Source organism: Scyliorhinus torazame, chromosome 10 (assembly GCF_047496885.1).
Source record: "Scyliorhinus torazame isolate Kashiwa2021f chromosome 10, sScyTor2.1, whole genome shotgun sequence".
In the NCBI taxonomy this organism is placed as follows: Eukaryota; Metazoa; Chordata; class Chondrichthyes; order Carcharhiniformes; family Scyliorhinidae; genus Scyliorhinus; species Scyliorhinus torazame.
The window spans coordinates 102,130,176-102,144,900 of record NC_092716.1 but is presented as its reverse complement, the minus strand read 5'-3'; the positions used below and the strand labels follow the sequence as shown (position 1 = coordinate 102,144,900).

General features: G+C 52.8%; 1 protein-coding gene across 1 annotated transcript in view; it reads left to right on the top strand.

Annotated features, from left to right (window-relative positions):
* LOC140430238 (diacylglycerol O-acyltransferase 1-like) overlaps positions 1–14,725 on the top strand; it is a 475,807-nt gene that overhangs the window by 423,412 nt on the left and 37,670 nt on the right. The window contains exon 15 of the mRNA XM_072517667.1: positions 9,547–9,659. Within this exon, the coding sequence (XP_072373768.1) occupies positions 9,547–9,659 (113 nt within the window). The remainder of the gene's footprint in view (positions 1–9,546; positions 9,660–14,725) is intronic.

Below are 14,725 nucleotides of genomic sequence, written 5' to 3'. Positions count from 1 at the left end.
TTGCCGTTCATGATCCGTTAATGGCCTAGCACCAGCGCTACGTGGAACTCAATCGATTCCAATGAAAAACAGTGACCGATTCGCCGGGGTCGGGATTGTAACTCAAGAGGCTGATAAGCTGCAGCCGCATATTAGCACTCCACTCCCCACACACACCCATCGCACCCAACATCATGGCAGCACGGAGAGTGGCACACTGGTTTGCGGATGCAGAGATCCTGCTGGACGCTGTGGAGGAGAGGCCGGGTTGGAAAGGGGGCTGCCACCCACCGCCTTACACCGGGCCTGGGCGCAGGTGGCAGAGGCCATGTGTGCCGTGGGCCCCACCACCAGAACCAGACAACAGTGCAGGAAGAAGCCGCATAACCTCCTCAGGGCGGCCAGGGTGAGTAACCAGCACCTTTCCCCTCGCACCAATTCCAGTCTGACACACCCGTAACCCCCCCCCCCCCCCACCCCCCAACACAGAGGGCAACCAAACCCCACCTGCCAGCAGTGTAGGCGCTACCCCCCCTGTACCAAACCACCCGGGTGCCCTGGCCACAAAGGTCGCCAGCTGCCCACCACCTGTGCTGCATGGGTCCGACTGCCTAACACTGCGCTGTCTCCCACTCAAAGGAGAAAGCGGTGCATAAGCACAGAGAGAAAGAGAAGGCTGGAGGGGGACCGTTGGACCAGCGCGCGCACTGTCACGGAGCAGAGGGCACTGGACGTAGTTGGTGGGCCCAGACAGAGAGCATTCACCGAGCGGAGGTTGGCATCCGGCAACCAAGTGAGTCCCCTCAGTTTCAGTGTCCCTATTGCATGCGTGGCCCGATCCCCACACCATACCCTCACCACCCCCGCACCACTTACTATCCCAACCCCGATCCAATAATGCTTCATGTCTTGTGTCTTGCAGGATCATCTGGTGATGAGGCGGGCCCTTCTGGTATCCCACAACCCCAACCCCAAGCAGATTCCAGCGAGGTCAGCAACAGATAGCATCGGGAACCCCCAAACGGCAGCCCAAGACACCCTGGAGCACCAGTCTAGGGACGACACTGACTGTCCGTAACAGCTGTCACCAACAGCCTCCACATCCCATAGACACTCACCTCGTTGGGCATGTTAGTGAAGAGACTCCTGGGGCACTATCTGGTCTGCACCACACACATGCAGCAGTATATCGGATGGAGATAGGAGCACCCGACTATTGGTGCCGTTCAGATGGGTCTCGGGCTTCTGGAAACGGCGGTGCCATCGATAATTGAGATGCAGATACAGAGCCATGGACTACTAGAGGGGTTGTCAGGAACCATTCAGTGACTGCAGGTGCAGTGGAGGAGTTCAACCGCTTTTAGTGGCAGGAGGCGATGCCGACAATGCGTGCCCCCAGGCCAACACCGTACGGTTGACGTCTCCGGTGGAGGCCTTGGGGGTGAAGTTATCGGCCATGGATCAGGATGTCCAAGGCCTGGGGCACTCTGTGCGGGAGGTGGCCGAGCACAGAACGGGGCTGCCATGTCACATGCATCTAGTTCCAGAGCCACCTGGATATTGCAACAGTGCTCCAGAGCTTGGCCCAATCACAATGTGTTATGGCTGCGGTCGTCGATGGCAGAGCCCGGGCGCTGGCTGACATGATTCAGTCCCAGAGGATAATGGCACAGTCACTGAGAGCTGTGGTACAGTCCCAGAGGGAGGTGACCCGGTCCCTGTACTCCCTGGCTGTGAGCATGGATACCCTGGTTGTGACGAGAGTGGGCCTCCAGAACTGAGAGTGCAGGTGGTGGGGGAGCTCGGACAGTTCACTCCGGTTATATCATCCCACGGAGCAGCCCGGGGGCCACTGAACACCCCGAAGGTGGAGGAGGTGATGGGGCACATGGCTGTGACTCCCAAAGGAGAGGCCCTGGAACACCACAGCGCCTTGGACTCCCACCCCTGTCCCTCTGGTTCTGGCGCATCTGGTGGGCAGTCGGCAGAACAGGGTGCCACCACTACACCTGGGACACCCGAGCAAATGCCATTTCCAGTCGCTTCAGAGAACGGCTGCTAAAAAGGACCCAGGTCACAGGACGGGAATCGCATCAGGCCACCTCCATTCCTGATGTGTCACCTGGGGACCCATCTTGATGTAATATTAGGGCGGGTAAGGCCAGAAAGGTGGACACTAGTTAAGTTGGAATGGGAGCAGGACACAGGATAACGTTAGGGACTAGGGCACAAACCGTTATAGACATGGTCACTGGCTATGTTCAAAATAAACACCTGTGCACAAAAGTTCCAAATTGCCTTGGTGCTCTTTCAGAAGGATGTGAGGGATGGGCTGGCTGCAGAGGGGTGCTGGAGGGGCAGGGTGGGAGGGGGGGAAGATGTACAGTCATTGGACGTGGGCACGGGCTGGGGCACTGAGGTCGGACACCGCACATTACCCACCCCTCCCTCTCCCTCTGAACCCCAATCCGCACACCGACCCCACCTCCGTCACCCCAAGGGTTCAGTGGGACCATGTGATGGAATGGCCAGCTCGCATGCAGTGATCAGCCAGGTGGACGGTGGGAAGTGCTACCGTGGGCAGGAGTCAGTCCTTGTCAAACAACACGGAACATCACAAAGCGTGTCCTCATCATAGAATCCCTACAGTGCAGAAGGAGGCCAATTGGCCATCGAGACTGCACCAAAACGTCAAATGAACAATCTACCCATACCCACTTCCCCCTTTTCTGTAACCTCATAGCCTAGGCTGCACATCCCTGGACACTAAGGCAGTGTTCTTCAAACTTTTTTCCGGGGACCCATTTTTACCAACCGGCCAACCTTCGGGACGCAACCCGGCCGACCTTCGGGACCCAACCCGGCCGACCTTCGCGACCCACGCCGGCCGACCTTCGCGACCCACGCCGGCTGACATTCGCGACCCACGCCGGCCGATCTTCGCAACCCACGCCGGCCGACCTGAGCAACCCACCATTTTCTCTTACCTTGTTTGCTGCTGATAAAAATGGAGGAAATGGTTTTGGGTCTATTTGGCCCTCATACACACTCCTCCAATGGAACCTGTTGGATGAAGGTGAAGCCTTCCAGTGTCGGAAAGTATGGAGTCTCCATCTGTCCAAAGTTCTGCATTTTTTTCCGTAAAATTTTATTCAATAAAACCCCCCCGAACTTGTAAAAAAACATAAATAATAAAATGAATAAAATGAATGAAAAAAAAATAAAATGAATAAAATAAATGAAAAAAATAAAAATTAAATGAATAAAATAAATGAATAAAATGAATTTAAAAAAAACAAATATGTAAAACAAAAAGCTGCGACTGTTTAAAAAAATAGCGGCCGCACTGCGCATACGCGCCCAATCATCGGTGCGCATGCACAATGCGGCCGATTTCTTTTTACATGTTCGCGGCCATTTTAAAGGCCGCTTGCAGCCGGTGTTATTAAAAGCCGGCTGCTGCGCGGGGATTTGCGCGATCGGGAGCGCCGCGAAGGATGGCTCCGCGGCCCTCCCGACAACCGCCCGCGACCCACCCGTGGGTCGCACCCCTGGGTTTGAAGAACACTGCACTAAGGGACAGTTTATCATGGCCATTCCACCTAACCTGCACATCATCGGACTATGGGAGGAAACAGGAGCAAACCCACGCAGACATGGGGAAAACGGATAAACTCCATGCAGACAGTGACCCAAGCTGGAATTGAACCCGGTTCCTGGCACTATGCGGCAGCAGTGCTAACCACTGTGCCACCGTGCTGCCCTAAATTTAATGTTAATCCAGCCCATAGCTTTATTGTGCCCACATTGCTAGCAGTAAGCATCGGACACAATAACAGACGATAGATGTTGAGTATATTTTGCATCACTGAAGTCAATGTACACACAGGCACACTTGGAAAGATATGCTGCCATTATATGATAAAGGGGAGTTTGAGTTCTGTACATAGAAGTGTATAATACTAAAATTAGAACTATTTCAGAGTGGTGTTGATTAATCAGAGTGGCTTCCCTCCCTTACTACTACTACTCTTCCAAAAAGGAAAGATACTGAAGAATTCCTATTGGGAAACTAGGGGCGGGATTCTGTGTTGGTTGACGACAAAATCGCAAAACGTGATTGGGCGGAGAAAGGTTCCAATGCCAAAATCGTGGTGGCGCCAATTTGACGCCAAATCGTAATTCTCAAGTCAATTTGACAGCGGCGTCAATGCGGTCCAGAATGCACATACAGTTAACACCGTTTGCATGTCATTATCAGGCCACATCCGGTATTCTCCGGGCCTCCGCGATTCTCCACCTCCGATGGGCCGAGTTCCCGATAGCGTGGTTCACTTGTGCTTTTAAAAGTCGTGAAACCGGCATCGTGGCTGATGAGCGAGTGAGAGGAGGTAGGACACAGAGAGGCGTGACCCTGTGCTTCCGAGCTGGACACAGGCTAGGCTGGCTGGGGCCCTGCCAGTACCGGGGGAGGAAAGAGGCGGAGTAATAGGGAAACAGGCCAAGTGGTCGGGTTGACCCCTAATGTGACTGGAGCATAGTCCAGGCAAGGCAGCCATCTTGTTGCGCACCCCACTGACCACCCACCTTGACCCCTGCCTGGTTCTGCAGAGTGACACCAGCCATATGGGTGCCCCCAACCCCCCACCGCCACACCCCACCCTCTGACATACTTTCCCCCACCACACACCAGCGGGGCATTAGGCAACCCACCCAAGGACAATGCCCACTGTAGCCTCTATGGTGGTGGAGGGTATGGATGGTGTGGGGGTGGGGTGTGAGGCTGCTGTGGTGGTGAGGGGGTGTGGGGGTGGGTGGGGGTGAAGGGAGGGTATCGACACGTGTCATGGGGAACTGCAACTCAGCGGGGTCTCACTTCCTCGCTCATGACCGCACTCCACCCTGGCCACCGGTCATGTTCAGGGCCCTCTGCTTGGGCATGGTGAGGGGCCGCATGTCTGGTTCCCCTCCGGGTTTCACCCGCTCCTGCCGATTGTGCTCGACCTTCTCCTCAGGGCGGGGTTTGCTGGCATGTGGGGCAGGGTGGGGCTTCAGCGGCCCCCCGGGGGGGAGGGGCCGGGTTACAGGTGTGTGGCGGGCGGGGTTAGTGCTAGGGACACTCAGCCTAGCCGCCCTGAGGAGGTCGTGCAGTTTCTTCCTGCACTGGGTGCCAGTCCGGACGGCATTGCCCACAGCATTGTCCGCCCCTGCCACCTGCGCCCAGGCACGGCAAATGGCAGCGCCTGGTGGCTTTCCTCCCGGGCTGGGTATAGGATCATCCGCTTCTCCTCCACCGCGTCCAGGCGGGACTCCAGCTCAGTGTCGCTGAACTGTGGCGTTTCTCTCCTTCCAGCCATCTTGTTGGCTAGGACAGTGTGTGTGGGGGGAAGGACCAATTAAGTGCGGCTGCAGCATGTCAGCCTCCTGAGTGCCAATCACGGACCGGACGAATCCGGCACCATTTTTCATGGAGTTCATTGATTAAAAGTTGCTGAATCGGTGCAGGTGTTTTGCCGATTTCTTTGTCGTGAAACTCCACACATGGTCCGCTGGCATTAGCACTTAGTCTCAGAAACGGAGAATCCAACCCATTGTCTCTAACATTCAACAAAACCAGTTCATAAACAAGGGCCCTGAAAATGAGCCCATTTCAGCAATTACAGCACAATTGTGTCTTTATTGTTAATGGGGTGTTAAGGCCTGCATTTAGTGTCCATTGCTAACTGCCCTTGAGAAGGTGGGGCTGAAGCACATTCTTAAACTGCTGAAATTTGTGTAGTATGTTTTTATGCCCGTTTTATCTCTTTCGTAATCCTTTGTCTCCATTTTGGTATGTGTGCAAGGTTTGGTATGGAATTAAATATAATAATTTACACTTTATGGTTTAGATTCGTTTCCTCTCAAGAAATCTGATTGGAGACACACTGTTAATGTCCTATTAGGCGAGGAGAGCTGTCACAACGACGCCCATGCAGTGACCAGGGGTGTGATCGATTGGTGCATTGGCATTCGGAAAATGCGATTCAGGTGCCTGGACCGCTCTGGAGGGGCCTTCCAGTATAGCGCAAAGCGAGTCTCCCACATTGTGGTGGCCTGCCGTGTCCTCACATCGCTCAGCAGAGGGGTGACGGGCTGGAGGAGGAGAATGAATGGCAGGCCACCACAATGTGGGAGTCTTTGCAGGTAATTAAGCCTTTACAGGTCCAGACGGAGCAACTGGAGAGAGGGATAATCACAGGTTAAAGAGGTGTGAATTGTCTCAAGCCAGGACAGTTGGTAGGATATCGCAAGCCCAGGCCAGATGGTGGGGGGGGTGAATGTAATGCGACATGAATCCAAAGTCCCGGTTGAGGCCGTATTCATGTGTGTGGAACTTGGCTATAAGTTTCTGCTCGGTGATTCTGCGTTGTCACGCGTCCTGAAGGCCGCCTTGGAGAACGCTTACCCGAAGATCAGAGGCTGAATGCCCTTGACTGTTGAAGTGTTCCCCGTCTGGAAGGGAACATTCCTGCCTGGCGATTGTCGCGTGATGTCCGTTCATCCATTGTCGTAGCGTCTGCATGGTCTCACCAATGTACCACGCTTCGGGACATCCTGCAAAGACTCGCATTCAAAATATCGTCTTACATCTTTGACTTTATCTATATATATGTTTCTGGAACCCACCTCTTCATTCACCTGAGGAAGGAGCTGTGCTCCAAAAGCTAATGATTCGAAACAAACCTGTTGGACTTTAACATGGTGTTGTAAGACCTCTTACTGTGCTCACCCCAGTGCAACGCCGGCATATCCACATCATGACTATGAAATTAAATAGCTTAACAACAATTAATTGCATTTATAGAGTGCCTTTAACATAGTAATACATTCCAAGACACTTCACAGGAGAATTATGAAACAAAATTTGTCACGATTTGCATTTGACCTCAATATTTTTGGTTCACTGAAGAAACATATTTGAGAGCATGTTTGAAGGACACCATCTAGCTCGGTTCAGGAGGGATCCTATTGCAATTCCTGGGTGACAATATTGAATGATTAAATATTGGTAAAAATGATAATGCTCCTGAACATAAGACATTCAGACTGCTTGCAAGAATGACCAGCATTGCTATATCTGAAATAAATCCTATGCAGCTCTGAAATTTACAATTGGGCTCCTAAAATAAATACATTTGTATTACTTTATATACAGTTTCACGTTGTGACAAGCCCACCCAAAATTGACAGTATGATTTACAGCAGTGTTCTTAAAACTCGGGGGCGTGACCCGTGGGTGGGTCGCAGGCGGGTGTCGGGAGGGTCGCGGAGCCATCTTTCGCGGTGCACCCGATTGCGTAAATCCCCGCGCAGCAGCCGGCTTTTAATAATGCCGGCTGCAAGTGGCCTTTAAAATGGCCACGAACATGTAAAAAAATTTGCCCGCAGTGCGCAGCACAATCATCGGCGTGCATGCGCAAAACTATGCGCATGCACGCCGATGATCGGGCGCGCATGCGCAGTGCGGCCGCTATTTTTTTAAACGGTCGCAGCTTTTTGTTTTACAAGTTTGGGGTATTTTTAATTCATTTATTTTATTCATTTAATTTTTATTTTTTTCATTTATTTTATTCATTTTTTTTTTACAAATTCGGGAGGGGGTTTTATTCATTTATTTTATTCATTTAATTTTTTTTTCATTTATTTTATTCATTTTTTTTTTACAAGTTCGGGGGGGGCGGGGTTTATTTAATAAAGTTTTATGGGAAAAAATGCAGAACTTTGGACAGATGGAGACTCCATACTTTCCGACACCGGAAGGCTTCACCTTCATCCAAAAGGTTCCATTGGAGGAGCGTGTACGAGGGCCAAAGGGACCCAAAACCATTTCCTCCATTTTTATCAGCAGCAAACAAGGTAAGAGAAAATGGTGGGTCGTTCAGGTCGGCCGGCGTGGGTCGCGAAGGTCAGCCGGCGTGGGTCGTTCAGGTCAGCCGGCGTGGGTCGCGAAAGTCGGCCGGTGTGGGTCACAAAGGTCGGCCGGATTGGGTCCCGAAGGTCGGCCGGGTTGGGTCCCGAAGGTTGGCCGGTTGGTAAAAATGGGTCCCCGGAAAAAAGTTTGAAGAACACTGCCTTAGTGTCCAGGGATGTGCAGCCTCGGCTATGAGGTTACGGAAAAGGGGGAGGTGGGTATGGGTAGATTGTTCATTTGAAGTTTCGGTGCAGTCTCGATGGCCAAATGGCCTCCTTCTGCACTGTAGGGATTCTATGTTGAGGACACGCTTTGCAATGTTCTGCGTTGTTTGACAAGGACTGACCCCTGCCCACGGTAGCACTTTCCACCGTCCACCTGGCTGTTTGAAGAACACTGGTTTACAGGTAACAATTAGTGTGCTGTCCTTTTGTGTATGCAAAGTCAACAGTAGATTTTAACTTTTGGGTTGCTAACTGCCAGCGTGCATCAGATATCCACCAATGCCTCCAGATTGTGTCAAAATCCGTTTAGAGGCCCAAACCTCATAAACTTTCTGCCAGCAAGTTGCATGCCCTTAATGAACATCCCTGTTGGAGTGTGTCGGTGCATGTAGGTTACACTGTGGACTGGATTGTGTTACACATGTGCAGTTACCCTGGCTGGAGAGATTAGGTGGATAGCAATATGGGGACCTGGCATTTGAGCGGACGATGAATTAAGGACGAATGACAATGAGTGGGAGGAGGAACAACATGGAAGGATTGGAAATTTATCGGAAATATGGAATAGGATGGCACAGTAAAAAAGTGTTGGCCAAGTTACGGGATGAGATTATATAAACCATAGAATTCCTACAGTGCAGAAGGAGGCCATTTGGTCCATCAAGTCTGCATCAACCCTCTGAAAGAGCTCTCTACCTAGGCCCGTTCTCCCACCGAATTCCCATAACCCCACCTAACCTGCACATCTTTGGACACCCATTAGCATGGCCAATCCAGTTGGACCGTGGGAGGAAACCAGAGCACCTGGAGGCAACCCATGCAGTCACAGGTAGAAAGTGCAAATTCCACATAGACGGTCACCCAACCAAGGCTGGAATTGAACCTGGGTTCCTGTCACTGTGAAGCAGCAGTGCTAACCACTGTGCTATCGTGTCACCCGATTGTGCTCCAATCCGCCATACGAGATGGATGCCATGGGGAACTAGGGGTTGAGATGAGGATTTAATTAATAATAATCTTTATTATCACAAGTAGGCTTACATTAACACTGCAATGAATTTACTGTGAAAAGCCCCTGGTCGCCACATTCCGGCGCCTGTTTGGTACACAGAGGGAGAATTCAGAATGCTCAAATTACCTAATAGTACGTCTTTCGGGACTTGTGGGGGGAAACCCACACAGACACGGGAGAACGCGCAAACTCCGCACAGACAGTGACCCAAGCCGGGAATTGAACCTGGGACCCTGGTGCTGTGAAGCCATAATTCTAACCACAGTGCTACCATGCTGCCCACGTTTTAAAGAAGTAATGTTGCAATAAAGATTCTAATTCATCTCAAAATGTGTTGTTCACTGCAAATTAAAGACTATTCAATGTGGTTTCTCCTACAGATTCCTAATCACTTCATGTGGCTCATATTGTTCCATGGGTTCTTCCATTCGACCTTGAACTTTATCGCTGAGCTTTTGCGGTTTGGAGATCGGAGGTTTTATCGAGACTGGTGGTAGGTGCTTTCCTGCAGAACACAACCTCCATAGGAGACAAGAATTTTTTTCAAAAATATTATTTACCTTGAAAGAAACAATAGCCGACCTTGGTTAGCATAATAGAATGAGAGTGAATACATTGAAAATGATTGATAATTACCTCATTGGGGCTTTTTTCAGATTGTGTTGAAAGAGACTCTTCAGCTGAGGTCTCCATCCATCCCTTAAAAATTACCAACTAAAGACCCCAGATGGCTCTGCTGGTTAAAGCAATAAGTAACTGAACTAAATAAACCCTAAAAGTCCATGATTTGATCCCTGGTTTATACTGGTTTAGCTGACTTCGGGCTGAAGGATTCATATGGATGCACAATTGGCATCGCTATGCATTGAGGAAAAAAATAAGGAATCTTATTAAGTGAATTTTTCCTTTTTTTAGTAGATTTAGAGTACCCAAAATTTAATTTTTCCCAATCAAGGGGCAATTAGTGTGGCCAATCCACCTAACCTGCACACCTTTGAGTTGTGGGAGTAAAACCCACGCAGACACGGGGAGAATTTGCAAACTCCACACAGACAGTGACCCGGGGCCGGGATTGAACCCGGGCCATAGGCAACAGAGTTAACCTTTGCGCCACCGTGCAAATGTAACGGTTAAAAGGTCAAGTCTGGCTGTGATGATCCTAGCAATTAAACAGCCCACTGAAACTCACTACCTAGGTTTACACAAGATGGCCACCGTGACAGTGGGGTCACAGCGAAACAGAGCAGTACTGAAGCAAAAAAATCATTAGGGTAAGTTTTGACTTTGTGCAACAATGTACAACAGGTGATAGGGAATCGGCAGTTGATTTTAGAGCCTGGATTTTCAGAGAGTGGTGTAAAAGGCAACTAGGATCCACTTCCTGGATGACTAATCTGTGGTGGTATGTATTCGGGATAATGTGGTACCTGTGAAGCCGAGAGGCTATTGGCTGACAGGTCCCGGGTCCTGGGTGGATCTGCCGACTTCTGGCTCCGCCCTGAAGGTGGAGTATAAGAGCACGAGCTTCCCCCGCAGCCTCATTCTGTTACTGAGCTGCTGGGGACAAGTCTCGCTTAATAAAGCCTAGATAGACTTCATCGCTTCTCGTCTCGCGTAAGTCATTGTGCGCTACAATTTATTAAGCGAGCTTAAAAGACTGTGGAGCTCCGGATCGCCCCGGAGTGCCTGCGGATCAGCCCCCATGCCGCTAACTCGGCGGCCGTATTCAAACACTGGCAAGCATGCTTTGAAGGCTACCTCCGAACGGCCCCCGGCCGGATCACGGAAGAGCAGAAAATGTAGGTCCTGCATTCGAGGGTAAGCCCGGAAATTTACTCACTAATAGAAGACACAGAGGATATCCCGACGGCGCTCGCATTGCTGAAGGGCATCTACGTTCAGCCCGTAAACCAGGTCTACGCGCGCCACCAACTCGCGACGAGACGGCAAATTCTACGGCGCGCTGCTGATTTTGGGACGAGGCTGCAACTGCCCGCCGGTGAACGCGATCGAACACACGGACCTGCTAATTCGTGACGCATTCGTGGCAGGTATGAACTCTCCCCAAATTCGTCAAAGACTTTTAGAAAGAGAGTCGCTAGGACTCTCAGAGGCACGGGCCCTTGCGGCCTCCCTGGATGTGGCCTCCCAAAACACCCGCGCCTACGGCCCCGACCACGCGGCAGCCCCTTGGGCTCCGTGGACCCCCGTCGCGACCAACTCCCCGGCACCCCCCCTCCGCAAGCTTGCGCAGTTAAAGCGCCAGACCATCCCGGGGGGGCCCGCTGCTATTTTTGCGGACAGGCGAAACACCCCCAACAGCACTGCCCGGCCCGCGCAGCTACTTGTAAAAGCTGCGGCAAAAAGGGCCATCACGCGGCAGTGTGCCGGGCCCGGGGGGTCGCCGCAATCCCCGGAGAAGAACGAGGACAGCCACGTGCGATTCATGGGGGCGGCCATTTTGTCCACCCCCGACCACGTGCGACCCATGGGGACGGCCATTTTGTCCACCTCCGGCTGCGTGCGATTCATGGACGCCACCATCTTGGTTGACAACAAAGGACCACAGCATCGACGGCTCCACGGGGTCCGAAGAAGATGCCGCGACACTACTACCACGACTGGCTTTGGTGACACTGGATCAATCGCGGCCCCGGACGCTCCAGACGACGACGACAACGGTGCTGGTCAACGGATACGAGACGCCATGCCTGATCGACTCCGGGAGCACTGAAAGTTTTATTCACCCAGACATGGTAAGACGCTGTTTTCTGACCATCCATCCAAGCACGCAAAAGATTTCCCTAGCTGCAGGATCCCACTCAGTGGAGATCAAAGGGTTCTGCATCGCAAACCTAACGGTGCAAGGGAGGGAGTTCAAGAACTACAGGCTCTACGTCCTGCCCCAACTCTGCGCACCCACATTACTGGGATTAGACTTCCAGTGTAACCTTCAGAGCCTAACATTCCAATTCGGCGGCCCAATACCCCCACTCACTATCTGCGGCCTCGCAACCCTCAAGGTTGAACCGCCGTCCTTGTTTGCAAACCTCACCCCGGATTGCAAACCCGTCGCCACTAGGAGCAGACGGTACAGCGCCCAGGACCGGATATTTATCCGGTCTGAAGTCCAGCGGTTGCTGAAGGAAGGCATAATCCAGGCCAGCAATAGTCCCTGGAGAGCCCAGGTGGTAGTCGTAAAGACCAGGGAGAAGCAAAGGATGGTCGTAGACTATAGTCAGACCATCAACCGGTACACGCAGCTAGATGCGTACCCTCTCCCCCGCATATCCAACATGGTCAATCGGATTGCTCAGTATAAGGTCTTTTCCACCGTGGACCTCAAGTCCGCCTACCACCAGCTCCCCATCCGCCCAGGTGACCGCAAGTACACCGCCTTCGAGGCAGACGGGCGGCTATACCACTTCCTAAGGGTCCCATTTGGCGTCACGAACGGGGTCTCGGTCTTCAAGCGAGAGATGGACCGAATGGTTGACCAGCACGGGTTGCAGGCCACATTCCCGTACCTCGACAACGTAACCATCTGCGGCCACAATCAGCAGGACCACGGCGCCAACCTCCAAAAGTTCCTTCAGACCGCAAACGCCCTGAACCTCACATATAACGAGGAACAATGCGTTTTTAGCACAAACCGTTTGGCCATCCTGGGATACGTAGTGCGCAATGGAGTAATAGGCCTCGACCCCGAACGCATGCGCCCCCTTATGGAATTTCCCCTGCCCCACTGCTCCAAAGCCCTGAAACGTTGCCTGGGCTTCTTTTCATATTACGCCCAGTGGGTCCCCCAGTACGCAGACAAGGCCCGCCCGCTAATACAGTCCACTACCTTCCCCCTGTCGACAGAGGCTCGCCAGGCCTTCAGCCGCATCAAAGCGGATATCGCAAAGGCCACAATGCGCGCCATCGACGAGTCCCTCCCCTTCCAGGTCGAGAGCGACGCATCCGCTGTAGCTCTGGCGGCCACCCTTAACCAAGCGAGCAGACCCGTGGTCTTTTTCTCCCGGACCCTCCACGTCTCAGAAATCCGCCACTCCTCGGTGGAAAAGGAAGCCCAAGCCATAGTGGAAGCTGTGCGACATTGGAGGCATTACCTGGCCGGCAGGAGATTCACTCTTCTCACCGACCAACGGTCGGTAGCCTTTATGTTCGATAATGCACAGCGGGGCAAAATTAAGAATGACAAGATCTTAAGGTGGAGGATCGAGCTCTCCACCTTTAACTATGAGATCTTGTATCGTCCCGGAAAGCTGAACGAGCCGTCCGATGCCCTGTCCCGCGGCACATGTGCCAACGCACAAATAGACCGCCTCCAAGCCCTCCACGAAGACCTCTGCCACCCGGGGGTCACCCGATTCTACCATTTTATAAAGTCCCGCAACTTCCCCTACTCTGTGGAGGAGGTCCGTACAGTCACCAGGAACTGCCACAACTGCGCAGAGTGCAAACCGCACTTTTTCAGGCCGGATAGAGTGCACCTGATCAAGGCTTCCCGCCCCTTTGAACACCTCAGTTTGGATTTCAAAGGGCCCCTCCCCTCCACCGACCGCAACGCATACTTCCTGAACGTGGTGGACGAGTACTCCCGTTTCCCCTTCGCCATCCCCTGCCCCGACATGACAGCGGGCACAGTCATTAAAGCCCTTGACATCATATTCACACTGTTCAGTTTCCCCACGTATATCCATAGCGACAGGGGGTCCTCCTTCATGAGCGACGAGCTGCGCCAGTTCCTGCTCAGCAAGGGCATAGCCTCGAGCAGGACGACCAGCTACAACCCCCGGGGGAACGGGCAAGTAGAGAGGGAGAACGGCACGGTCTGGAAGACCGTCCTACTGGCCCTACGGTCCAGGGATCTCCCAGTTTCCCGGTGGCAGGAGGTCCTCCCGGACGCTCTCCACTCCATCCGGTCGCTGCTGTGTACCACCACTAATCAAGCGCCTCATGAGCGCCTCCTTGTCTTCCCCAGGAAGTCCTCCTCCGGAACGTCGCTGCCGACCTGACTGGCGGCCCCAGGACCCAACTTGCTTCGGAAACATGTGCGGGTGCACAAATCGGACCCATTGGTCGAGAGGGTCCACCTTCTCCACGCGAACCCGCAGTACGTGGCGTACCCCGACGGCCGACAGGACACGGTCTCCCTGCGGGACCTGGCGCCCGCCGGCAACACACACACACCCCCGACACCGATCACCCCCTCCCTGCCACCGGCGCACCCCGCGACCGCCCCCTTCCCGGGGGGATCAGTCCTCCTCCCGTGCCCACCCAGAAGTAAAACAGGAACAAACAGCGAAACGCTCCCGGAGACGACAACGCCCGAGCAAGCACCTGCACCACCACCGGGGCTGAGGCGATCGACGAGGAAGACCAGACCGCCCGCTCGACTCGTGGAATCCGCGTGACACCAAGAAAAAGCAAGAATGTTGTTGTAACAAAAAAAAATGTTTTTGCCCGTATTGTAAATAGTTCTCACAAACTTGTACATAGCCCAGTGTAGGGCTAAAGCTGTATTAACACAGTCCGAAATTTGTTCCAGGGCCA